Source organism: Anopheles arabiensis, chromosome 2, assembly GCF_016920715.1.
Source record: "Anopheles arabiensis isolate DONGOLA chromosome 2, AaraD3, whole genome shotgun sequence".
Lineage (NCBI taxonomy): Eukaryota > Metazoa > Arthropoda > Insecta > Diptera > Culicidae > Anopheles > Anopheles arabiensis.
The window spans coordinates 5,767,633-5,795,611 of record NC_053517.1 but is presented as its reverse complement, the minus strand read 5'-3'; the positions used below and the strand labels follow the sequence as shown (position 1 = coordinate 5,795,611).

General features: G+C 45.5%; 1 protein-coding gene across 1 annotated transcript; it reads left to right on the top strand.

Moving 5' to 3' along the window:
- Positions 1-15: 15 nt before the first annotated feature.
- Positions 16-27,971, top strand: LOC120896733 (gonadotropin-releasing hormone II receptor-like). The gene is made up of 9 exons (XM_040301113.1): positions 16-992; positions 17,360-17,550; positions 19,212-19,439; positions 21,494-21,695; positions 22,438-22,591; positions 22,677-22,873; positions 24,141-24,284; positions 25,277-25,557; positions 26,877-27,971. The coding sequence occupies exons 1-9, from the start codon at positions 782-784 to the stop codon at positions 27,078-27,080; spliced, it is 1,812 nt and encodes a 603-aa protein (XP_040157047.1). The 5' UTR covers positions 16-781; the 3' UTR covers positions 27,081-27,971.
- The last annotated feature ends 8 nt before the right edge of the window (positions 27,972-27,979 follow it).

Here is a 27,979-nt window from a genome sequence, read left to right as displayed (position 1 = left end):
CCAGCTCAGTCACCGTCTCGACCGTGGCCGAAACAGCTCGTGTGTTGTGTCGTGTGTGGAAGAAAGATTAAATTGAAGGAGCCTCAACCGTTCAAATGCAATCCGAGCGGATTAGTTCGTTGCTTTCCCGCGTGAATTCAAACCTCCCGGAAGTTAACGGAAGCGCTGCAGTACGATGCCATTGCCAGTGTATCTGAAGTGTGCAGTGTCGTTGTGTGGTTTCGATTGCAGATGCAGCATGATATGCTGCGGCATATCATCGACCTCCGATCGAGGTGCCCACTCGGTGCAGTGAGTGCAGTAGGATTACGTTCGACATAGGGCAAACGGATCGATTTAATCGCATTGCAATTGCGGGAGAAAAGTGATTATCGTTCGGTCGATTGATGGTATCAAAACAGAGTAGGCTGTGTGGCATCGGTGCCACCACAATTTCAGTGCTGTGTGGTGACGGTGTTTGTGTGTAAGTGTGTTTGTGTGCGAGAGTGTTTCATAAAGTGTCTAACATCCCTTTCGATGGTGGCATGAATGCCGGATGCCTAACAGCGACCGTGCGTGTCGCTTGTGCTCTTGCCAAAGAATTCCCCACCGGCCATCTTGCAAAGTGTGGAATGGCCTCTTCATCCCGGTGTTGCAAGTGAGCAATTTACACTAAACCAAGTGAAAATTAACACCACAACCGCCCCCTTGGTGTGGAAGCTGCTCTCCCCATCGCGGTGTGTATGAATTTGTGCGCTCGCTGCTGAACTCGCTGCCGCACGGAGGCAGCCAACCAGTCTGGATGTACCTGGCAGCCGGATTACTCAACATCATGGATATCTCCCTCCAGCATGAATATCTGCAGGAGTATCTTCAAAGTGCGGCCGCGATGGCCAACTTTTCCGGCGCCAACCCGTACGGACTGGGCGGGTTCGGGGGGCTCGCACCGAACGGTACCGGACTGCTCGGCGGGCTGGACAAGAATGGCACCGAAGTCACCATCACAGCGCCAGGTAACGAGGGCCATAGCGGTATGACAGCATGGTGACGCGGTTTTGCGGGTCAGTCTGCAAATTATTGATGCCAAGCATGTAACATTTCACTCACGATGGCTGATGGAACGGATCGGCTCGGATATGGGATAGGAGTGGAGTCCGTACTGCAGGAAACCATAAAACGCTCTATCCGCAGTCGTGCGTTTTGCCAGCGCAGCACTCCAATACAAAGGGGGGAACAAGGCATAGAGGACGTCTTATCTTGGAAATGTCCTACTACAAGTTTACGAATCTTTACGGGCGTTTAAAAGGTCGCCACTAACTGCTGCGATCGTGTCCGGAGCCGATTGTTCGTACACATTGTAGTTTATTTGAGGGCATAAATTATACGACCTTCCTTCCCGTCCTGATCCAACCCGTTCGGTGCTCCGCTGCGGTAAAGGTTAGCGCACCACACCATTTCGCCAAGAGGTTTATGAGCTCGGTGTGGAGCAATAACAATAAGTTCCATGCAATGGTTACAAATTAGTTCGCTTAACAACTAGCGGGGACAAACTTTCCTCGGCAAAGGTGAAACGGTGGACCGAGTCGGCACCAAAGTCGGCAAAGTTCAAAGTGAGATTCGGTAGGTTTTGAATCGTTCCTGCTGCTGGGACACAGTTGAACTGATTGATGTGCAACAAACAGTTTTCACAACGTTTACCCAGATGGTTTGGAATTTTGTTCATCCAATTTTCAGTATGATTTGTAATGAAGTTGTTTATCAATTACAATTGCAACGGCATTAATTATAGAATAGCTGATAATGCCAATCAGCTGGAATAAGCAATTGATTCCCACAATACACCCGTACATAACGCAACAGGAATTTCAATTACACGCCCACACTAATTAGTTGCGTTGAAAATATGTGGAAAACTCGTGGGTGCAAATCAACCGCTTATCGGTTTGAATGATAGGGCCAAACATTCCCCAGTTACGCTCCCAAATATATACCTCCAAGCCCCGAGGTTTGTTGAGTTCCACGTAAATGGTGTGATGTGAGATTTCGAATTTGAATAGGTAGTTGGTGTGCCATCGGTTTAAGCATAGTTACCGTTCTATTTAGCCAATATGCTTAATCACCCATTGCAGCATTGATTGTGCGGTGTGAATATTGTTCCGCTTAAATACCCAGTAGACAAAGTGAATCGAAGCTCGTTAAAATGTAAAGCACAGCATATTGCTCGCGGTGTTTGCACGGAAAAGGGTTCATGGCATGGCAGGGTTGCAATTTCAATTGTAATCGTATCAATTAGCATTGATCTTAGTAGCTCCGTCTGTGATACTATGGGTTAACAAGCGTAACTGTCTAATTGTGAGACAATGCTGTGTTATTTTAGGCGTTCAATCGACGTACTACCCGCACAAAGTCAGCAAGAGAAAGCGCCCGCAGCTATGCAATCTGTTTGACACAACTAGCCAACCAGTCCTAACGGCTGTGGCTTTCCGTTTTACCATCCAACACTGGTTGTGCCTGCTGGGTAGCTGGTGATAACATTTAATCGCATTTGAACCCTTTCCCCTTCTGGGGCTGAAATTCATTCGGGAAAAACATCACCAGTGGAAAACTGTCCCCGAAGCCGCCGTAACGGTTCACATCCGACACCAATCGGGAAGAATTGCTTGCCGTAACGGTTCTCTTCAAATCGAAATCTCATCGCTCGCTCCCTATCAAAATCTGGCAAGCGGATGTAACAGACGGAAGCTGTTCAAGGCTGTGGGAGAAACCCACCTTCCAAGAGGCTTTCGCTTTAATGGGTAGTTTCGATCTTACCGCGATTGGATTGCTTGCGTTCGATATCTCGCCGTGCGCAACAACAACCTTGTGGGTGGCACGTTCAATCAAACACATGACCGCATACGGGGGTAGTTGGGAATGCTCTGATCACTGTGCAGGATAAGAAAATCGTTTACGTCAACACCGAAGCATCCTATCATAGAACGTACACCACACCAGACCAGCAGTATGGCTTCGATTTATAGGAAATCGATGCGGTGTGGCGGGTGCACGATAGCGAGAATCTCAATTACGTCCCACAGCATCCTGTAGGATCTCACCACCTCCATTCTAGGCGACAAAATTATACTCCGAATTTGCTTACAAATTCCGGATGAAAAGAGCATCCGGAGTTTTCGGAAAACTCAATCACAATTAAATAGCAATCATCTATTATTTAAGTTTCGTTTCATTTTCGGTGAATAACACAGTACACAAACATTTCATTTCCTTTTATGTTTTCTTCTGACGTGAAGCAGCTATAACAAGGTTGCATGTGAGATGCTTTTGCCTCCAAGAAATACAATTCGTGTTCAAATACTTATTAAACTTAACCTTCAATTGACCATTTTGCGCGTAAAGAATACGCCCGTAACTCTTTGCACATTTCTCGACCCTTTCGGGCGCCAAAAAAAATGCAATTGTTTGCGACGAAATTCATCAAAAAAAAGCAATCAAGAATTACTGTTGCATGCTACATCCCTCGCCCTCTCCCAACAATGCACAATGAGTACAACCTTACAGCTCGCGAGGCCCGCAAGGCGGAAGGTTATTAAAACCACGCCAGTCATAAATCATGACGTCAGTTTTATTTACCAGCAGGGATCAAACGAAAAAAGGGCCCTGAAATTAATAAGAAATATACTGTGGGCTCGTTTACACCCACCCAGCCTTGCCACAGAGGCCAGACACAGCGCAGCGAATGAAACACGTACCATCTCCTCACGCCCCCGGGGAGTGTTCATGCCGATAGGGGCAATCCGGTCTGTCTCAAGATTATGCCATAAAGTGCACCATCAATCGGTATTAGATGATACTTATCGCCCAGCCATGGGAAGTAAAAGAGCGGTGGCCAGCGTTATTTGAGTTGCTGCGATCGGTCCCGGACTCCCACGGGTCGCATACTGGCTGTCAAACGGTGTGCTATAAAATATGTTCACATTCCGGCTATGAGCACAGCTGGTCTGAGAAAGTATATGAAAAAAAACAAACAAACACCATCTTCAAATGCTATTCTACCTAAACCCTTTCCGACGTGAAGGTCCGTGTTTAATGCAGGTACATTGGGCCTGCGTGTACAAGAAGCATGTAGCCGAGCTAAGGCTGATTCGGAAGAGCAGCCACGGACTCTACGCTACCGACTAACGTTCGATGAAGACTTATGGTCGGTCCATTTCCCACACGGCCCTTGCCACAAATGCGTTGGGTGCATTTATCATGTGGTATTACAGGCTCGCAACCACAACACACATCCCTTTCTAGAAGGCAAACACACACACACACCACGGGGGAAAGATAAAGTTAGTGCACGGAACGGTAAGGTAAGCACGATCATGTTCTCATCGTACATGATACAACCCCATCCTAGAGGGAGGTTGCTGTACGTAGGTGCTTGCTTTTGCAGGTGGAGCATTTATTTGGATCGTGTTTTTTTTCCTTTATTTGCCGCCCCACCATCACCCTCCTGCTCGTTTGAGGTTCGAGCAGAAAGTTTACACAGGATGTAATGAAACCTTTTTTATGGGATCTAAAAGGGATACATCGAGCTGTCAGGACCGGGCGGCAGACAGTGCGCCACCCCTTAACACATATCAATAACCCATCTGCCTGGTTCGAAATGAATGTCAACAGCCATGAGTGTGTGTGCTTGTGTTATTTTTAGATTATTTATATTACCACACACACACACACACGGACGCAAGCTTTCGTCTATCACTCCGATGATCCTCACGTTCTTTTGCGGTTTCAGCTTTATGCTGATGTAAGTAAACCTCGTTGCCGCCGGCGGCTGCCGTAAGAACGAAGCCAAATGTGTTTGATAATTCCAATCCTCCTTATCGGTACGGAATAAATCTGCTCAAGAGCCGCGCCACCATTCGGAAGCACGTTTAATTTTTATGGCAACCTAGAGGGGAGCAGCGGCACTGTGCAACACGGCACGGCGTTAAACGCACGATGCTACACTGTTTTTTCCTATGGTCAACTTGTTCTGCAGCCTCGAGAACGTGCCCGACCGTCGAGTGGATTTAAAGAGCGTGATGGCAAAGGTTGAGGCGATTAATAGAATTAATTTACACCTCCATTAGAGGATAATTTATTTTTAAGAGGGTTTCCGCCCGTTCTACTGAGACTTGCGTTCTCAGCATCAACTGCTCTATTTGGTGCTGACAGTGAATTGTTGTGAAAGGTGGCAAACGTGCTGAACCTGGCGGGAAAAGCTACCCATGAAGGTTTGGAAAAGCAGGAAGAACAAAACATGGGATGGAAATGTAACTAATATGTATAATAAATTTAAAAAATGTATAGAATGTTCTGCTAAGTAGAAATATTCACCTTCGGTTAGGCACGCAGATGCTACCCAGAACATTACAGAAGCAACATCCTTTAGCTACTACCAAAAAAAAACCTGTTTTATTACTCTTCTTTATTTTTGGTAAATTGCTCATTTTGCCCCCATCCGACGCACGCCGCAACTTGCATGCTAATGAAGCCATTTTCTATTGTTCGGCAAGCCAGTTTTTACAAATTGAAGTTTCTCGGCCCCTTTCACTCCAATTAAAAGGCGCATTAATATTAAATTCTTTCATCGGCCCAAATAAAAATGGGAAAAGTTCTCAGGAGAAGAAGAGAAAAAACCATCATCAACTGCGGTCAGAAAACAAAAAAACAGTTTCCTCCATTGTTGCCCCTTCCATGGAAGCAACAACAGAGAAAAAAACCCAAGACTCATCTGCCTGCCGTGCCAACGATTTCGGTGCTTGAGCGCGTTGCAATGCATTAGCTAAATTTTACGCCTCCGGCCGGAATCCTTTTCGAGCACATTTCGCAATTAAAATGACAAGCTAAGCTTCAGCCAGATTCGCTCGTCAGGCTCGATTTTGCCACCCATTCCAGCCAGGGCCTCGGAGCATTGCGCTGTGAGTCTTTGGCGCGTTAAGACTCGAGGCATGAAATGAAAAGAAATTAGCGCCGCGGGCCATTTTAGGGTGTCTTTTTTGTTTTTGGTTGCTCATTTTTTGCAGCTTTTTTTATGCATGGCTTTCATGTTTGTCTTAGACAATCATAATCGGCTGTCTGCTGGGAAATGGCTTGGCAATCTCTAGCATGAGTGAGTGTATGTGCTCTTCCAGCAGCACTCATTGGCGTAATTCTTGTAAGCCGACGAAAATTCTAATAAACATCCGAGCTTTATTCACAGAAACGTACCACCCCAAAACCACACACACACACACACACACACACACACACACACACACACTGTTCGATCGATGTGCCACCGCTGACAAGGAAGCTTACTTCTTTCATCTTTGTGCTTTGCTTTGTGCGGTTTAAGAACGAAGAAAAGAACCTTTAAATGCGGCCTGGTGGCTGTGTTTAATCAACAGGCTTTGTGCAAACACTGAAAGAGGCGTATGGCACGAGTGGAGAGCAAACCTGGGCAAATGTTTAATAAAACCACACCCCAAGTCGTGCCGAGCGATGACTTTAATGAAGTGTCCGTGAGTGGGCCGGCATCCTTTCCCATGCCTGTCTCCTCACTGCCCAAAGGATGGTAGAACCAAGAGTGTTCTAACACGGAATTGCACGAAACCACACTCCTCACCATTTAAACAAAGGTAACCACAAGCAAACAAAAATATGAAAGGTCAAAGGATCATTTGGACAAAAAAACATTTGCATTGCTGGTTTCTTTTTTTCGAACCTACAAAATAACCCACGACCCACGTGGCTCGTGCAGCCTTGGGCATAGGGCACTGCCATGTAGCATAACTTTCGAGTTGAATTGCTCTTGATGAGAGCGACCAAAAAGAAATAGAGAAATACAAACAGAGTTTTCGTGTGGTTTGAAATGTTTGCCCTTCACGTGGGGCTACAGGCACAGTATGTAAGAATTAAGAGATTTTTGGTCGTATATGATGCTAACGATGCCAACCTGTGGTTAAGCTTCTCGTCATCTTTCTTTTTTCGCTTCTATCTGATTGTGTTTCACAATGCACTTTCACACAAAGGTAAAGCATTGGTTCGCAAACGAGTTCCACTTTTCCGCATCTTCCATTTACATTTACCGAATTTACTACCATTGTTCATTTGGGTTTGGGATTGTTATTTAAAAGAGCAACAACAAAAATGTATTTCAACATAAATTGCGTGTATAAAATTAATAAGCGTACATGAAGATAAAACCAGTCATTGTTTATGGCTATTCCGAATGGCTATTCATTTTCCCACTATCCATGCAAACGGTTTATTCCATTCGGAAAACTTCTCTGGCTAATATGATATAATAATTAAATTACAAATGAACTAAAAACCCAGCTACCGTCAACAACCAACCAGAACAAAAAGTTAATCACGTTAGCTCACCACCGGTGGGGCATTGAAGTGACTCGAAGCTAGCATCTTGTTAGAGCAGACGTACAAACCAAAGAAACAACTACCAGAGCGACGTGTAAAATTGCACAATTTCAGGCGCTACAGTACTTTCTTTGCCAACCTGACTCAAGACTCTCCTCCTGAGATGAGTTGGAGTGGTTGTTCGGGTTTTTAAATAATAGTTTCCATTTCTTACCATCTGCTCCCTATCTCGTCCTCGCCCTGTCGGCGACAGGTGAAAAGCTGCACTACCACTTGCCGGTGGCGGGGGCCACTGTAAAATCACTTGTGCTGCATTGTGCTGCTAAGGTGGTGGAAAATCTCTTTAGCTCTACGTGACATGGTAGTAGCAGTTCACTTTCGTTCGCCGGTCCAATGCCGATAGACCCACGTTAGCCGGGAAAGGCGAAACAACCGAAAGGGAACAACCACTTTTACCGGTACCGTATTTATTTCGCCGCTTTCTTCTGGTCTGGTCTTCTCGGTGCGAGAGCACATTCTAATCCTTTTAGTGATCCGTTTAGTAGTCACCTCTCTGCCAAGCATAGCTTGCGGTTGAAAGCTGATGACATGGGCTGAGATGAACATGAGCTGAATAAGCAGCAAGGGTAAGAAAACAAGGGCAAAAAACCTTTCGGCCGGGCCGAGTTCAAAAGCGAAGCAGTAGTGCCTGGGTTGACTTTTCGAAGCAATGGTAGCCGCACTCTTGGGATTTTGCAAGCCGACCGGGCACATCTCTGTTCGCGAGCGCCTCCATTCTGACGCTGTCTAAACATATTATACATGAAGAGATGCCATGGCCGTACTTTATAGCGGCTGATGGGTGTTTTTTTGTATCCTCTGCCTCTGCTATGTCAAGCAAAGCAGATTAGTTACGATATCGTACCATTTTGCTGTACGTTCTAGTACCGCTGCTGCTAACTGGCGTACGAGTTGTAGGTAATGCTCGCGGGACAAACCTGTAGCCTTCAATTTTAAAGGTTACCTTTCTAGTCGCGTTTTTTCTTTTTCGTGACATCTCAATCTACAAAGTTCTGCATGAAAGAGTTAACGGAGTGCTAACTTTTTGGAGCTGTAACATGAGCATCGCTCCTCCGAGGGTAGACTGATCTACCCGGCCGGCTGTCTGTAACTTGTTTTACCAACAACATGGCATCATCATCTCCGACAGGGTGATAAGTTGTTCGTACTTCTCTATCCCATTAGTGTAGTATGTAATAGGCGCAAAACGTGACCCGGGAAGCGATGAGCACCGTCCAAGATGTCAACGACCAGAGCCGGCGAAATGAAGCGTATAAACTTTCAATCAATAACGAATACACGCACACAATCACTGTCTTCAGTTGTGCTTGGAGCTCGGAATGAAATCTATTCAAACGATGTTGTCAAATCACTACGACATCACAACAAAGACCTCGTAGATTATTAAACGTAACAGGCGGAACATGTCCTGGATCGAACTAAACATGATTGAAATCCCGGACGTGAAATACGTGTATCATTAATCCCCAAATGCAACCACTAAGCACACATGTGCACCCAAGCGATGAACAATTTAATCAATTGAAACGGCTCATAAATTATTAACAGTCGTTCGTGCAAAACAACTGCCCGCATTGGATGCAAAGTTCTGAAAATGCTTTCTATCACCACCAAGCTCAAGACAAGACACGTGTATGATCAATCAAGCGGGGAGACCTGGGAGCCGGTTACATGAAATACAAATATTGGTGTTCCACCATCAACACCGTCTGCTCAACCGGCGGAGCGTGGTGTTTATTTTACCAGCTCAAACGAAATCGTATCCCAAATCGTACCAGTGCACATCACTCTAATAATAGCAGCGAATTGGAAGAGTTTTAAAAAACATACTTCCAAGAAATGAGTTTCAAACGAATTAAGAAACCGAAGGTTTGCACTGCAAATTGATTTCTCGGGTCGGGGGAGCTTTAGCGGTGAAAATTGATTGGTTTTGTTTTTGTTCGATCGAAAGCAAAACAAGCAACCTCATCAAGCTTACAAGCTTCGTAATACCGGATTACATGGGGGTTTGTTGAACAGGTTGCATACTTTTAGGATGAGATGTATCAGCAACACACATGGCAACGTATGCAATGTGTAGAAAGCATCAAGCATTGTTGATATAAATCTTCCAATGTTTCGTTTTATTGGTTTCTCTGTAAATAAAAACGTTGCCTTATTTAACAGGCATTACTGAACCACAGGACCACTCCCTGGTATCCGGCTTCTTTCAAAGGGTAAATACGTTCAAAGTACTTAAAAGCAAACTGCATAATCCGTACGCTTACACGTCCTGTCAATGGCAACGTAACACAAAAGCAAGAGAGCCACAAGGTTCAAATAATCGTATTTCTCGTAATTGGAATAAACCTTGCCGAGTACGTAAAAAATACATTCTCCCACTGGAGCAACATGACCAACAACGGTGGCCTTCGCCATTATGTACCATCTGGTCATTTTCACTAACAGAATATCTGCCGCGCAGGGGAGCAAATAAACAAAATCCAACAGATTACTTTATCGGCTAGAAAAAATATTTCCTTCACACAAAAAGCCTGGCTTTGTAATTGTCCATTCGCGCAATCGCGGGGAGCATGAAACCAACTCTCCGATCTGTCCCGTGTGCAAGCGACAAACCCATTAAGGGCTGAAATGATGCTCCCCAAACGACTGCCAAGCGCTGCCAACTGTGCCAACGGGCGTGTGTGTGTGCGTATGTGGCGCTACCAGCATCAGCCTGGTTTCTCTGTTCTTAATTAAATACCCTTATTCGCGCCGGGACAGTCGGCGTGTACGATGCTGGATGCTGTGGTTCCGATTTCGATGGCAGACTGCTCCAGCACCGGGACATGGAAATTGTTGTGTTCGCGTTTGTTAATGTGAAAAAGCGGTCCGTCTGGCTTAGCCGATTGGGAAATGGTACGTTGTTACTCGCAGAGGAATCGTTCATTAAGCAAAAGCATGTCATTTATGGTTAATGTATTTCGTTAATACTGGTTGGAAGCTGGAGCAAATGTTTGCAATCTAATGAAACAGATGCTAATGTTGCGTAGCAGTTCTAGCATCTAGTATCAGTAAACTCATCAACACTGTCGTTGACAAACTATTCAGTGTTGCGCATTACTCCATGCTGAAATGCAGCTCATTTATTCGCAGTTTTAGATGAGTTTTCGCTACTGGAATAGAGGAAAGTTGCAACGCAACGAGAGCAAATTCCTGTACTCTGCACCTTGTGTCGCGCTTAGAGTGCGAAATGTACGACCGTAAATTTTGTCTTAATTTCCTTTCGCATTAATTCAGTGGTTCACTTCGACGCATAGAACGCTGTCACACCTCAGCCGTTGCCGGTTGGCACTGTGCAGTTAGTTACTCACGGTGTACAGAGTGCACAAATCCCACACGGACCGGCTTCATCTCAAAGTGTAAAACTAATTCCGCAAAGTGTTGGACGTAATGGGTTCTTGCTAAAGCGCACGTTCCGGGCCAACGTTCTCGCGTTCTCGCGTGGGCGAAGTTTATCTGCTGTTCGGCCATTCGGTTCGCATTCGGTTGGCAACCGGGTTTGGACACGTGATGCAAATGGCCATAAATTAACCGTCGTTTGGCACGCAACACTGCCGAGCGATTTTCGATCACGAACTGGCGCGGTTTTAGGTTTTGGTCGCCAGCAACCGTTTGGTCGCATGCCAAACAAAACCCGGCCGAACCGATTAGCTTCCCGTTTGCCAGCAACATTATCAATACATTTTCGCACCGTACTAGTAGGGCTGGGTGGGGGTGATGATGATGGGGTTTCAAATTAAAGCCCCCAAACTCGTTAGCGGTTGTGCCGTGTTTTTGTCAAGTGGCGTATGGTTCCGCATGTGTGATATGCTCTGCATGCGGTGGGAAGCTTTTTTAGTGTGTAATTAAAATTCGCTGACCAATTTCATTTCTATTAAATTGTGGGTAGTTGGGGAAAATATTAAGCAGACTTAAATCTAATCCCTACATTTTGTCCGATCACCACATGAAACAAGCAATTTCGTCTAGCTTGGGAGTATATTTATTGATAAAGCTTTATTCAAAAGAGCACTGTATGAAATTCATTTGAAGCATCGAAAGCATAGTATAGTTTTAAAATCATTGCGTGCTCTTCAGATATTTTAGTGAGGATCATTTTTGCATTTAACGTACAGGTTTGTTGAAAACAATCCTACGTAAAAATTGCACAGTTGAAGCATTTCAAAGCTATCCAAAAAACTTCTTACTGCAATATTTATTGTAGAACACATGGAAAAGACATGCAGGAAGCATTTTCATAATATCTGCAAAGAGCTTTCCGAAATCTGCTAATGTTTCCCCCCTGGCTTATGGAAAACGTAATTGTAAAACCATGGACGTACCATGGAGATTTTCCTTTGATGTTGTACAGGGCCCAGGGCGTATGAGTTGCCCAGGTTTGCAGTTGTGTCTTGATTTCTTGAGACCAGTACGCGCCAAGTCGATGATAACGAACCTGTTACCAAGAGGAGAGAGACCAACTTTTTGTCATTTCCGGCTGTGCAAATGGCAGTGAAGTAACGGCTCACTTGTACCACAGCAACTCACTGTGAATAGCCACGTTGCCTGGAAGCACAATCGCCAACTGCAGAAATTTATGAAGAGAAATTGTAGCAATTTATCCCGAGCGACCAGGCGAATGAAAATTAATTGTTCAGTGTTTGAAAATCTCGTCGCACTCCGGGTACTTTTTATCGCTTTCATCGCTACTCTAAACGGAATGGGACAAGTTTCTTCACTCCCGCTGGCGAAACAAATGCGCTCCTTGCGCTTTCGTGTGTTCTACTGCAGCTTTGGAGGCTTGGAGAGTTTGTCCGCGCCATAAAACGAACAAAACAAACCCGAACAATTTACGTCCTGAGCCGGCTTGAACTTGCGACCAATATCAAACGATTTACCGTCGAAGGAGGAACCAACCAATCATCGACCATGCAGAGCACCCTCGGCAAGCAGAATGGTGTTGGGCACAAGGGCTTTCCGAAACCTGGCTACGTTCTAGACACTTTAAGTTTCGTACACCAAATTGAAACCGAAAAGCACTTAAAGTTCAGTCGTTTCCCCACCAAACCGCTGGGTACACCCTGCGTGACCTAAAAGTGTATGTGTGTGTGCTCTAACGGTGCAAAAAGTTTCGTAAATCACGCAGCGAGATTGGTGTACTATCTGGTCGGGGCTATATTTTGGGAAGGAGAAAAATTTATCTTCAATCTACATCAATCTACTGGCGGAACAGTTTATCACCGCCGACCAAAACAAGATGACTGCGTGCCAGTGGGCTAAAGCAATGGCAAAATAAAGTTATGATTCTTTGAACCGCCACCAAACTCAAGCGGTAAAGCAAACAACGCCCCAAACCATCACGAACGCGTAATACACCCCGTGGAACTCTAAGCATTTCTCGCCAAAACACACGCAACTCAACGCAACGAAGCGAAGTATCAATTTTGTGAGCGAGCAAGTATTTTATTTTACTTGGTATTTTCGAACGCACTTTTCACAGAGTTTAATTTCTTTTGCGACCTACTCATCACTTTTTCTTAGGTGAGCTGTGCTGAACCACCCGATGTTGACAGCGGATTCCATACGCGCGGGCAGTGGAGAAGCGCAAAAACAAACTTTCCTTTTTCGGAGGTTCGCTCCTTTTCCGCAACCCAACATGTTGCTCTTTTTCGTGACACTTTGATAAAAATTTGCGCAGAATTTGTTGGGCCAGAAGTGTGTAGGACGTGAGCGAGCAAACAACAATTCTTTCGCGCGGCAAAAAGGGAGGAACCTTTGCATGCCGGGCACATTGCGCGAACGGGGCGTACAAGTCAAATAAAAAGCGAAACTTTCCATTTACCTTCGTGATTAGAAAACGGTCGATCGATGGCGGTGTGCCTGGGGGTAAAAACAATCGCGTGAATCGCGTTGAAAATCGACAGCTTTTCGTTAACGCATCAAAAAAAAGTCTTTGTCCAAGGATCAGCTAAGATGACGACGATAAATTGTGCTTGTGATCAAGGGTATTGTATTTTGTGCCATTATCGTTGAAGCATTATCGGCGGCCCGGAGGATGAAGTTTAAATGTTATTTTGTTTGTGCATGGATTTGTTATTTTAGGGTCGTTCAATGCAAACGAAATCCTCTGAAATCCATCCCTAAATTCATGTAGCTCTGGCTAGGGGGACATGCACAATGTATTAATCAAATAAGGCACCTCAACATGTGGAAAATATTGTTCTTTTCACAGCGTTTCTCTCTCTCTCTCTCATAGTGTATGTTATGTCTGCCATGGAGTGTTAGGAGTGTGGCACTAACTTTTTCAATATGCTTGTTCAATTCAACTGCAATAAATTGTATGCCGAAACTTTGTGCGGGAAAAACTTTTATTCCTATGCAACTTAATGCAATTTGCTGAACGATTCAACCACTCTTGAACATGGTGCATAAAAGTATTTTTAGCAGTTTGCGGGATTCACACTACTCCTGCTTAAATTACTCTATTCATCGCTGGTCCGTTTGTACATACACACACACACGCACATTCTTAAAGTTTTAAATCATTTTGTGTGTGTGTGTGTGTGTGTGTGTGTGTGTGTGTGTGTGTGTGTGTGTGTGTGTGTGTGTGTGTGTGTATTTTGTGCTATTTTTACTCTGTTAGGGTGAATTCTACCAAAGAAAAGGTACCTCCAAAACTTTTTACCCTGAGGTTGGGATACAAAATCGGACGATTCGTATACAAACCATCAAGCGTACGTTAAATACAACAACACATAGGAAAACCGCTTACCACGGGCAAATAAAGTTGAGGCACACTGACACTGATCAAACAACACTAAATGTGAATAGCACCAGGCACCACTAATCACAGACTGTTCTCCATCAGGGTAAATAATTGCCCCTGGTTTCCTGGTGCGCAAAGGCGAAGCCATAGCTTGATACACGACCTGTAGCAATAACCCAATTAAACGCTTGTTCACCAATACCACAAATCAATCCAACCGAATGGAAACGATGAAGAGAATCATTGATCTTTTCCCGGTCAGCTGGTACGAGGCGAAGATATTTACGAGGTGCCAAAAGGCAAATAACGACTTCGAAATGGAAAGACTAATAGCATTTGCGAGCTGGTGGTCATCGTTTGTCTTTGTTGGTTTTCTTTGAATTCTACACATTTCTGGCGCAAATTTCTTCCGCAAACTTATATAAAGAATGAAGCTGTGTCTTTTGCTTGGTGCAATCCCGATGAAGCTTTTCAATTATGCAAATCTCATCAGTGACTATGGCAATCTACACACCCGCACCCGAACCTGAACCATGGAACTCACGGCATCGAGAGCTAATTGCCCACACTTTACTGCTCGAAATAATGAACTTTCTTGTCATCTTTTGATGGTCGCCGACTCCGAATGGAGACGGATGGAAAGTAACTTTTCTGTTGCTTGATATCGCATCATTTTTTTTTTTTTTGAAAATCAAGCTTCCATTGATAGCACAAATGTATCAAACAAAAAATCTTACCATCTGAAAAAACTTCAAGTGATGAAGTGATGTTTCGGCAAGCATAAAAACAGGTGTGATGATAGCTCTCTTACTGTTTAGCTGTTTCCTATCATTCGGTTTGCCCACGCAGAATACTGTAACTGGCTACGAATCAAACCGTAGCACCGCTAGACTATTTCGCCCTAACCTTTGCGGGTATGATGTCATGCTTTCCGTTCGTAGTTCAGGCACATCCGGCACGCACCGGGCATTATTCCGCAGTCACGATCCATTATCGTTGGGCAAGCTGTGTCTTTTGAGAATCTTATAAATAAAAATAAATTACGTTCTTCCCATAGAAAATCCTGCAACGCAGCTCCGCCAAAGAGTGCGAACAGTGACACCTGTCTAGTGAACGGTGTTGTATATGCCACGTTTAATACTGTTAGTTATAAAAAGAATAAAAAAAGGTCCCAATCAGCAAATCAAACCGGAAAATCACTCCAGCTGACAGCTTTGATAAAAGTGACGAGCAAACTGTAAAAAAGAAACACATCCTATCTAGATAATATTGCCATGCACATTGCATACCGTAAGGCGCCTGTCTTTTCTCCAAGCAGTATGCAATCCGCAACACAAAAGACTTACCGCGCTACGCTGGCTTTGTTTTGTGGCACCTTGTTTTACACTTTTAACAAGGCACACAGACACACCTGTCAGTACGGTGAGGTTTGTTTTCATCGGAACACTTATCGTGTATCTCCCAGATCGTACCGAGAAGCAAACAATGTTCGATGGCCCAAGAAATGGAAAATTGCAAGTAATGCGAAGCAATTGGAAATGATTATCCTGAATCAGATACATTTGAAACGCCATCAAACACGTCCACGTCCAGAGTACGGGGAAGCGAACCGCCAAATCAAACATTCCTCTCGATTGATAGCGTCGCCAAGGTGGCCAACGACCATTGAATGTTTCTATGGCGAGGCAATCGAAATATGCTGAAATTCCCGGTAAAGTGGTTTAAACCAGCCGCACGGTTGCTATTGAATCGACCATATTATTTCAGGTAAGAAAAACATCAATTGAGGCTAAAGTGCGCTCCCATCGATTGCGGCTAAAGTATGATGCTGGAAAATAACATACCCAGCGGCAGGCATTTTTCTCATCTTATCTCGTAGGAGGGCTCAGTATCAAGTTTGCTGCTTTTTGCCGAACCAAAGTTGATGCTAAAGAAATTGCGCAAACCATGTTTGTATGAGTTTTTTTTCGATCATATCGACGTTATTGCACACTGATTGACTTCTGTTGTTTTTTTGCTGTTCCAATCGACTTCACACCCATACACACATGTCGTGTTTCTCAGCATATTTTGAGCAGTGTTTTTGGATAAAAAGGTAAACACTATTCCTCTTTCACTGAGCTTTGCTCGTGTAACCCGATCTGAGCCATAACAAAACGATTGACAGGAACTGATAGAGAGTCAATTAAATGCATTCCGGGCTAATAGCTCCTCAACGATACAGGTTATTTACAAAGGCATAATTTTACGCTCCGAGCCGAGCAGATCGTTTTCAGGCACGATTAGTTACACAACAGAGGGTTGGTGGGGGATAACAAAGCATCCAGAACAAACATGGCTTCGTTCCAGCATGTGCTTTAGAGTTGGAAAAGCCACTTGTGGTCACGAAAGGTCAATCAGCAAGGCGTGAAATACATGCAAGGGAATGGCAACACGGGACGTACGATAACTAACTTTAACCGACTAGATTTGTAACGGAAATTGCATACTTTCAGGCACTTTCAACAATGTGTAAATACAAATGAATTGTTGCAATGATTAGTTTACTGGTTGATTTCTGGGAACGGATAAAGCACGAGATTGGAAGTCATCATATACACTAGTAATGAAAATGTTCTTGCTCCTGAAAAAACAACATAATCTGAATTATCGCACAGCTCTTTCGTATCCACAGTCCATAAGCTGTTGCAAGGCTTGGCAATGGCTTTGCCAACACACCATAAGAACCGGATCGTGTGAGCCGCTTATGGCTTTGCTTAATCCGACCCATCTTTCCAGAAGTTCCCCAAGGCTTTTTCTTTCCTGACTAGTTTACCCGACAACTGTTTGAGATAGATATTTAAGACGAGCAAACAGCAAACACATACTTCAGACTGGTCCACTCCCTACACACACACAGGCCGTGTCTGTCGCTGTGAGACGGAGTAAACATTCTAACCCGGCATCCGACCCTACCCTTCACTGGGGCAACATTGTCATAAGCTGTAACCGATTTCCCCCCTTCCCTAGCACTGCCTGACGAGACAGCTTGTTGCGCTCGGTGGCGCATACGTTTCAAGTTGCAGCAGAGTTTACCCCCGCAACGGGGCACGCCAAAAACCGCCACCACCACTGAACCCCACACTTGCATCTTCTCGTTCGCAGGGCACACCGACTCCACCGTGGCCGTGATCATCGTGTACTGCGTCCTATTTGTGATAGCGGCCGGCGGCAATCTGTCGGTTGTCATAACACTGTTCCGCTCCAGGCGCCATCGCCGGTCCCGCGTCAGCCTCATGATCTGCCATCTGGCCGTGGCCGATCTGATGGTTGCGTTCATCATGATTCCACTGGAGGTAAGTGAAAGTTTTCAGTGGGGCTGGTGGCGAAACCACCACCAATTACTCAAAACGGGGAAAAGCTCGGGAAAGGCCCCTTGATTGAATGTGGCATAACCACGGGTACGTGCTTTTCGCATTAAACTAACCGTACCGTGTAGCATGTGTGTGTGTATGAGTGTTGTGAAAACACGGGTGTGCGAGATGGAAACACGATTCGCACATTAAAATGCAAACGCATGTTTCCTTTTTGTGTGCGCAAAAAGCTTCGTGCGCTTGGGAAAGTATTTGTTTGCTTTCGCATATTTGTTACGATAGAAATACGTTTAGTTTCACTCAACGCATCGCTCTACCGAGATTAGTTTTGTTAATATGTTTACGTTTCTACTATCAACATCATCTGTTAGTAAATGCGTTTTCCGATGGAGAAATTCATTTACTAGGTAGTGTAGCGTACCAAACCATCCTAAGATTGTACGCCGCCTAATTCTAGAATCGATTTTCTACGAAAACTCAACGGAAAAGGAAGCAGCCACCGTAATTGATTATGCTATAAATAAATTAATATTGTATCAGCACATCATCTCGGTCCGGCAGTGACGTCGCCATTCATCATTCCTCTGATGTTTGTTGGTGCCTAGAGGCATAGTAATTGCAAAAGCGAATGTCGAGTGTTTGTCTACCTACGCAAGCGTAATTTGTGGGTGGATTGCTGCATCACATGTTCATGTTCAACGTGCATACACACAAAGAAGGGTATCTTCCGGCGAACATAATGGAATTATTTTCATCGAACGATACACACATACACACCCACACACACAGTCTCAAGATCCAGGAATTCATATCACATGAGCAACTCGTTCGTTGGCAAAACATTTGGTTTGATTGTCGCTTTTCATTTTACAACCCAGCGGATTCACACGGCAGACTGAAATTGCATTTCCTCGTGCAACATTTGCAGCCGGGTAAAATGTCACGGCAATACGATTCCATTCCCGTCTTGTAATGCTACAGCTGCAACCATTGCCATCGGAATCGGAAACCAACCCTACGGAAGTGCTGCCTCTAGTCTAGTCAATGCAAACTATTTCCTCTTTCACAATCAATCATCAGTGGCGGAAGCATCCTGCCATTTTCCCTTTTGTATCCGTTCGGAAAAGCTGCTGCTTTACCTTATTTCCTTTTACTTTTTGATTTGCAATGACAACACAACTTAATTTAATCAGAAAAAAAGAATGTCAATAGCTATTAAATTGAGCTACACAATACCATTCACGAACGTTACGCTTCACTTGGCGATGATGATTTTCCACGATCACAAAACCATTTGTAATTCAGTGTCTTTGCATTAGTTTCGCTAATGTGTTTACCCTACTGAATTGGATGGGGCAAAATGTAAAAAAGTGTGAATAATCGAAATGTCCTTTCCGAAATGATCCTTGACCTCACGGCCATGTGCCCTTTCGCAAGGGGCGTGCTTCTACGAAGGATCGGTGTTACTTTTCTGCTCTTACAGCTTCACTTTTCGTCTCCTTTGACATCCAAACCCTCTTCACCTCTTGCTCTTTTTGTCTATGCTCCACTCACGCAAAACCATTTCTCCTCGTTACAGTACCCATTGTGTGTGTGTGTGTGTCTGTAATTTGCTTCATTTTTTCCCTCTCCCGTCTTTCCAGGTGGGATGGCGCATCACGGTGCAGTGGCACGCCGGGAACGTCGCGTGCAAGGTGTTCCTGTTTATGCGCGCCTTCTGTCTGTATCTGAGCTCGAACGTGCTGGTGTGCGTGTCGCTCGACCGCTGCTTTGCTGTGATATATCCGTTGCGCGTGTCGGCCGCCCGGAAGCGGGGCAAAATCATGCTCGGAGGCGCTTGGTTCATCGCGTTCGTCAACGCGATGCCACAGGTAGGTCTGCTGCACACACACACGAAACCATCCCCGAGCCATCCCCGTAAAAGGATTTGGTTTCATTTATTGTAATGCAAGAGTTTAAAGTGGCAACAACAGCGACGACGAGACTGTAGCATTTCCCTTTCAGCGAGTTTGTAACGAGATTGTGCCGATTATCTGACTTTATCACTCGTCCCGGCTGTGCTATCCCAAAGTTCAATCGCTTTGCTCGTCACACTCGACAGTTCGTTGAAAACAGGCGCTCGTTATTATTATTTTTTTTCCATCCTCCTCGCCTCAAACCGACTAAGGATGAAGCTTACTGCTTACAGACTCACTTTTAGCAGCTCCCTGCAGCTATTATTACTCCTGTTGCTGTACTTCTATTCTGGATTCGGTCGAACTTCTGCTTTGTACGCGCACAGCTGTCACTTCACACGTAATAAATGCTTTGCGCAATCAATCAATCGCCGTTTCGGGAAAATATGTGTTTATTTCATTTTTTTTATTGACACATTCTGTGAACTCCACACGAGTCAAGGACGTCAAAGCGGAATAATGATTTGATTGTACATGGCATTTACAGCAAATTTGAATTGGCATCACTTGAACGTACATTAGAGAATGTTTGATGGGGAATGAATTTGAACTTCATACGATTAATTTCATTTGCTCGTTCCGGAGCCTTGTGCCTGTCTACCAACCATGATGATTTATCTCGGTCTGTTGCCTTCTCGAAATACAAAACCTTCAAATGCGCAAAAAAAAACAGTTAATGGGTGTCTGTCGCTAAAGTAAAAACCAACACTAGACCCGTCTCATTAAAAACAAAACAAACCTGCAGCGAAAAATCCCGCACGAACAATCCAATTAAACTTCGCTCGGACATGGCGAAAGCTTCGGACGAGAGTCATAAAACGAGCTTTGCCGCTGTGTCTCTCCCTCGGTCGGTCAGGGCAGGTAATTAAAAAACTTTCCCAATGCCAATTTATTAAACTCATTACCTCAATAGTATGTTCAACCGTTCGGTAGAAACAAAGTTATCTGACCAACAAGCCCCGGCACAGTTGTAGTGCGCCGGAGTCCCCAAAAAAAGGATCGTTTTTCATCTGCAAATGGGAATAAGATGGAAATAAAACACGCTCCCAAAACCGCAAGCTCTCTGACAGGCTGGCTTAGTGTGTATGGCGTGTGCAAGCGGCACCGGCATTGCAATACTTTTTCTGTACGCACAGCCAGCCGTCTTCGGCAAGGGCCGTTGTCGCAAAATTGAACTGCTTTTGCCCCCTTCGCCTGATGCCACGGGGCAAATATATCCGTTATTATTAGAGCTTATGCTGTGTCCCATTGCTAATGGGGCTCTCTGTTTTTCAACCAAGTGTACACTACGCTACAAGGTCTAATGCAATGGTCCCGTAGTCCCCGTCATTCCGAACCGAACACGTCGGCCGACCAAAATCCCTTGTTGACTGGCTATCGAGAGCAAGCTTCGTACGACTGGTATGAAGCGACAGACGAATATAAATGAATATCCCGCACGAATGTATCCTTCTGTCACCGGCCACAATGTCGAGTGTTCTGTGAAGAAACGTCCTCCTGGTCGTGGTGGAGTTTCGGTCGTGTGCTGCGTACATTTGCTGCGTACAAGCATGAGACGCACGTAATGGGTCAGCATCGCATTTGCAACAAAAGAGAGAAGGAAAGAGAAAAAAAGACAGAAAGTGCTTCATCATCAAGGACCGGGATAAGATTTTGGGTCGTGCCGAATTTCGTACGTGCTGCTGCCCCCTCCAGTACCTAGTTGCTTACCATTTCCGCAAAACGAAACAAATGAACATTGTCTGCCACTGTTTGGAACGAGCACCATGGTGGGCTGCTGTCCTGTTTCACTTTGGTTTTATTTTCATCCTAAACCATCACCGTACGCGTCACCCGCAATACATCCTTTTGCTTGCGTTTCGAGTAGCTAATTTTCCCACACTTTCACATCCCACGTCGATGGGTTTCGCCGGAGTTTCCCGCTTGTTCAGCTCTCTGTATCACTCTGTACCTCTTCTCGACCCTTTCAGAGTATCATTTTCCGCGTGCAGCAACATCCACAGGTGCCGGGGTTTACGCAGTGCGTCACCTTCGGCTTCTTCGCTACGCCAGGGCTCGAGACGGCCTACAACCTGTTCTGCGTGATAGCCATGTACTTCCTGCCGCTGATGATCATCAGTGGCGCCTACACTGTGATCCTGTGCGAAATCTCCAACCGGTCGCGGGAGAAGGGTAAGTCGTTAAGGGGTCCACAACGTAAAACGCTCACATTCCTATTTGCTTTCAAAGTGCGAGCGGTAGCACGCACTGTTTTCAATTTCTGTCGTTTTTTCCACCGGGCCCCCTCTGTACGATTAGTTCATGCGAGTAGCTCATGCCAACACTGCGGCGTGGGTGAAACTCGACCACGGGTTCAAGTGTGCTTAAAACCACGAACGTACCTAACGGTGAAGAGCGTCAAGTTTACGAGTGGTTGCACTGGCGGAACGAAGAACGCACACGCACACACACACTTACATAGATAAACTGTATTATCTACACGTGTGAGCGCTGTAGTGCCTCCGTATTGTGAGGGCTTCATGTTACAGCACAAAAGCTCATTCAATTAGCTCGTTTCAATTGCTGCCTTAATCTTTTTGGATATTTAAGTGGCAAATTCTAGTCCATTCATGTTGCTCTTTATCCACACATTGCGAATATTGTAAATAATTCACTAAACAACATGTTTATTTATTGCTTACAGCAGAAGCGCAACGAAAGTCCCTTAATAATAATTAAAAAAAGTGCATTTGATTAACATTTGCATAACTTTAGGCGTTTCTGCTGCTCACTCACAGTTTTAGAAATACTGCGCCTAAAGATATGCAATTTTGTAACCATAGAAACACCATGTACGCTATAAAAACCATTTACGAGTTTCGCGAAGTTAATTACAACGGTATTCCCATTTCCGATTTCCACCCTTCGCACACAGAGACGAGCGATTCCAACTCCACCGGAACGATGCGGCTGCGATGTAACGACCTAACGCACATCGAACGCGCCCGGCAGCGCACCTTGCGCCTTACCATCACGATTGTGGTCGTGTTCGTTTGGTGCTGGACGCCGTACGTCGTGATGACCCTCTGGTAGGTACATTGGTTAGGGTTGGGCGGGTCCCGTGAAAATGGGAGCATGTGTTAACGGTAAACTTCCGGTGCTGGTTCGTTCCAGGTACATGTTCGACCGGGAAAGCGCCGCCAAGGTGGACGTGGCCGTCCAGGACGGGTTGTTTTTGATGGCCGTCTCGAACTCGTGCATGAACCCGCTAGTGTACGGTTCGTACGCGATGAAGTGTCGGCTACCCTGTCGACGCCGCAACACGCTCGGTGGCGCCCAAACACCCAATGCAGCCCAGCGACGCTCCACTGGTACGTACGGGCGGTGGTGGGACTGCATGCGAGTGCACGTGCTATGCTTCCCCATAGAACAGACCCTAGAATTCCCACGTCGAAAGGGGCGGGGCCACGGCTCCCGTCCGAGATTTTGGAAACTGTGTGTATGTTCTGACTATAATTCCCTTTCTTGGAAAAGGGTTGAGATGCCAACAGCGATGGGATCCACAAATGAACCTTCGGTTTTGCATGAGTATTCTTGAAAAACATCTCATTTAGTTTGTTATTACTGTGGTAGTGTGCTTGCTTTCTACTGCGACGGAAATGGTTAGAAAATTGCATGAAGAATGTTTCGCACGAGGATGTTGTTTGCCGCCGACTATGAACAGGATATTAGATCCGTCCATTCGAACTCGCCTATCAGCTCGTGTGTCTATGTGCAGACGTTCCCAATAATAATGCAGCTTTCTACAACTGTACACACACTCATCGCTAGGACGGTGCAATTTGATTCCACCTTGAAGTGGAAGCTAAAAACAGTTCAAGGGACTATCCTGCTACTGTCCAGGGTTATCAGGACCACATATTGCCAGGATAATTTCAATGAACAGTTCATGAGAAACTTTCAAACAATCCCATCGACGATTGCAAATCAAAGTACGCACATAAATTGAAAGACACATTGTATAACTTTAGGCGTTCTATCGGCGCCTGGAAGTCAGCAACGTGCGGAACGAAAGCGTTCGACAAAACGCTCCTGTGTAATTAATAGATTAATTCCGCATTTGCTAAATTGATTGCAGTTTTCATGTTTTAAACGGCATTAAGTGTGTATTAGTGATAAACCTAATCGATAGTTCCAGTTCATTAATCACCTATCCTATGCGGAACTATCCGTGCTACTCTCTGTCCCCCTCTCTCTCTCTAGTGATTAGCTTCACTCTCTTCCACCACCCTATTCCGACTAATCAATCGAGCTTGCCTGCGAAGTAGAATAGAATACGCATGGTATGCATGGTGTCTTTTTTTTCTTTCTTTTTGTTCCTCGTCTCTTAGTATCCCACCCACTTGCGACACAAACTAGAGCAGCTCGTGAATATTTACCCAAATCTGCATCCACTAATCAAATCAGTTCGCATTATTCACCGTTGGATGATTTGCATTTGCATTTAGACCGATATTGTATAGTAGATTGTATCCCCCCTCCCCCTGCAACAAGTACAGTATTAGCGAGATCCCCGTTCCTTGCCGCACATCGGGCGGCACCGTGATGCATCCTATCAAACGCCCGTTCTCATTGCAGATGCCGTCTCGGGAATCATTGGACCGCACTCGGACCGTCTGACCGGCCGGGACAATAAGGATGAGCTGCTGGTAGCGGACCATCGGAGCATAACGATGAACCATCTCAACCAAAACGGTACCATTGCCCTGCTACAACCGACAGGTACACACTTCGGCATAACCCAAAATCGTCCCGCAAAAGCGTGCACACCACAGCGCGTGTGCGCTCGTGAGCTACTGGGCGTCTCCATTCTGGGCGCTAGCTAGGACTGGTACGATTGCAACGCACTCAAGCTGTGCAATGATGGCAATGGAGCACAGCGGTCGGTGTATGTGCGTGATTGCAATGCTGTTGTCAGACAGCAGCCACAGTGTGGCATAAGTGCTATCGTGGCTGGAATTAGCAATGGATTAGCACACTAAAAACAAGCCAACCAATTTGTGATAGAATGTGTCACAACATTAGCTTTGGCATTGATTCTATTATACTTCATTCCCACTCAGTGTTGCGCGATAAGTCCCGTGCACAGTTTGCAGTACATGTTGTTGTGATGCCACGGGAATGTTTTGATACACAGGATTAACGCTTGCGGGAGCAATAATTCTCGATTAATTTATGATCGGGCTAATGTGTTGAACGGAATTCGATTCTCCACATAACTAATGCAATTTACATATTGTATCTATTGAGGGCAATTTGTTCGAGCAATGTAATTAACATCCCATTTCGCATGAGTGGCTCGGGAAGCTAAGTGTTCACTCTTTCAACGGCCTGGCAACAGCCCTTAGGTTGGTATGTCATCCCCAAAGATTCTAGGAAACTCGATCTCGTGCTATGCTTTAATGCTACGTTTCATGCCCAACGGCCCAACAACTACACAGTGGCACTATTATCTGACGCCACCGATTAAACTCTTCCCAGCCAGTTTCCGATAGGGGTTTCGAGGAACTAGCTCGAAGAAGCCTTTCGGGCACGAACGCTAGCAGCTTCCTCTCCTTCCGCTCGTTAACTCGCTCCACTGTGCACAAAATCAATCGACCAGCACCACCAGCACAACGACTGTTACTGATTGCGCTCTTCCTTTTTTCCTTCGACTGTTTTTTTCTTTTGTTTTACTTTGTTTTACTTTCATCCATGGGCTTCGCTGCGCACAGCATCCCTGCTGCGTTCGACGGGCGGTGGGACGGGCGCCGGTGCGGGTGCAGCCGGTCCCGGCACTAGCGGGGTAATTGCCGGTGGCTCCGGCCTGGCTACGACGGCAACGACCCGCTTCTACAATCGGCTCAGCAGTGGCAACAACACTGCCAACAACACCGCCAACAACAACGGCAACTATCACAACAACACGGCAAAGCACACGTCAGCGACAGGAAGCAAAACAGGACCATCGGTGAGCGGTTTACTGGGAATCCATCGCAAGGGTGGCGGAAAAGAGGTAGGTGTGGGATGTAGGTGTGTGTGTGTGTGTGTTTTTATTTTCTCATTTTGTTTTTCCTACGCTATCTGCTGCGTAAGTGTGTGATAGCTAAACATTCCGAAAGGCACGATGACGGCATTTGATTGAGCTAATACGACACACCAGGCTCTTCCTGGTTCACGTGTTTTTGTTTTTGTTCACCTCCACTTTTATGACGTTTTTGCACGGTTCATTACACTTCTTCGAACTCACCGCTGTGCTGTTAATGTAAATGTTTCTACAATTGCTAATCTCGCAACTCGGCAGCTGGTTGGTTTCTTCATCGGACGTGGGTGCCCGTGTGCCCGCAAGATGATCGAACTCGCATCGATACGGGAGCCCTGAAGTGCCGTACCATTTCATCGAGCAAGATACGGTGGAAAATGAAGCAATCGCAGCAGATGAAATAACAAACACAACGTACTCGGAACTGGACGTTACGAGCTGTTTGCACATAGCTAATGAAGAGCGAGAATAGCATTTCTAGCTCTAGGTACTTTGATTGAATTTGAGCTGAAACTGTGATACCCAACTTAGACTCACTCAAACGCATTTTTCATATCTTTACCATCTTTGCAATATTTGCAATATATCTGCGATTAGCTCAACGTTCGTCCGTGTTTAATGTTCGCGCGCCTAAATGTATGCAAAGCATTTTTGTCTCTTCGTTGTATAATCCATTCATCGATGAAACGTGTTACGGACTTCAATGGCAACGTGAGTCTAGTGGCAAAAGAGATCCAAAAGCTCCTTACCCTAGATAGTATTCTTAAAAAGATAAGGAAGAATAAAATGTACTTAACGGATATTTTGCATACATTCAGGCGTTTAACAGTTTCAGATCAGAGAAAAAGTACGATTATGTCATTCTATTTCGGTAAAGCACAGCTTCAATTGCTTTAAAACCTCGTTAGCCTGAAGTTTCTACGCAGTGTGCACCGCCACAGTTCTTTAACGAGCCTCGCCTGTGCAAATTCCATTCCACCGAAACCGAAACAAAGATGAAAGAAACCAGTTTCAATTTGTGTGTTAATTTCTCTTCGCCACTTCTAAGCTCAAGTGGACTTTGATTGAAGTCGTTTTTTACGGGTTTTTTTTTTTTCCTTTCTTCGGACCATCCGATTCACACGCTCCGGTGCTGGTCTGCGAGTCGATGGCGTGGGAGGTGCTGGCAATAGACATTCCACGTGGACTCACGTGGCAGGACCACATCATGCTGGGTTTTTGAGGGAGGGGAGAGGGCTGAATTAACATAACTATCCCGCTCACGCATGGTTCGTTTTCGCTTTCGTTCGCAGCACAACGCGCGGCCCGGTGGCTACTGGGCTGGCGGCAGTGGAAAGGGATGCCAGCCGAGCTACAGCGAGTTCGCAATGCTGGCTGATGAGCATTCGCTGATGCTGTCCCGACCGTCCTTCTACTCCGATCCGACACCGCACGAGCTCGACTCCTCGGTGGAGTGTGGACTGACCCGCAGCCTGGACACGGGCGGCTGGCGATGATGATCGCAGCGCTGCTGGTGAGCCGCCCAGTACGACTCGCTGGCGATCGCGACGGTGGTAGTCGTACGCAACGGGCTCATTAAAACCATCGACGCCCGCCATCAGCATCACCGGTCGATACCGGCACGCATGGAGCAGCAGGTGTGAGACGGGTTGCGCTCACCCGCGCACCCGCTTTAGTGTTAGCTGGCGGATGTGAATTGTTAACAGATGCTAAACAACTTTTCAAATTTTATTAACTCACATTGCTGAACGAACGAGAAGGAGAAATAAAGGGCCGGTGATGGGCGTAAAGTGAAGGAATAAAGGGAAGGTTTCAGGCAGGAGTTTGAGTGGATGAAGTACAATTAAAAAGGAATTGCGTGCAGCGATATGGCAGGACGGAATGGCAGGACGAAACGTGACTTGTGATGAGTGAAAACCTAGATACAAACTTACTACGCTAAGCAAAACCATAGCCCCATTTTGCAGCAACGGAATGATAGCCTACGATTAGAGGGAAAAGCCCCGGAAAATGAAATCGGAATGGTACACGCAGACGTCGTGTCACGAAACCCAGAACCGCAGGACCGTCGTGTGCATAGGTATTTATATACAGCTGAACTGGAGTGCATACGTTTTTCCTACGAATAGCTCTTAACATAGTAAATGTACAAACTCGATGGATAATTGATAAGTGAAATTTAAATCCAATCAACTAGATATTCCTGCTAGATGGAATGAGCATGTTTGGTGCAAGCAGCAGTGCGCACCAGCGTGCGCCAGTGTCATTTGAATTGTTGCGTGTTACGATAAGCTGCAGCAAAAGTGCACAAAGTTGTTCCCAGTTTGCATCGTATCGTTCCGAGAGGATCGAAACATACTGAGAAATAAAACAAAATTTAAATCCAACCTGATGG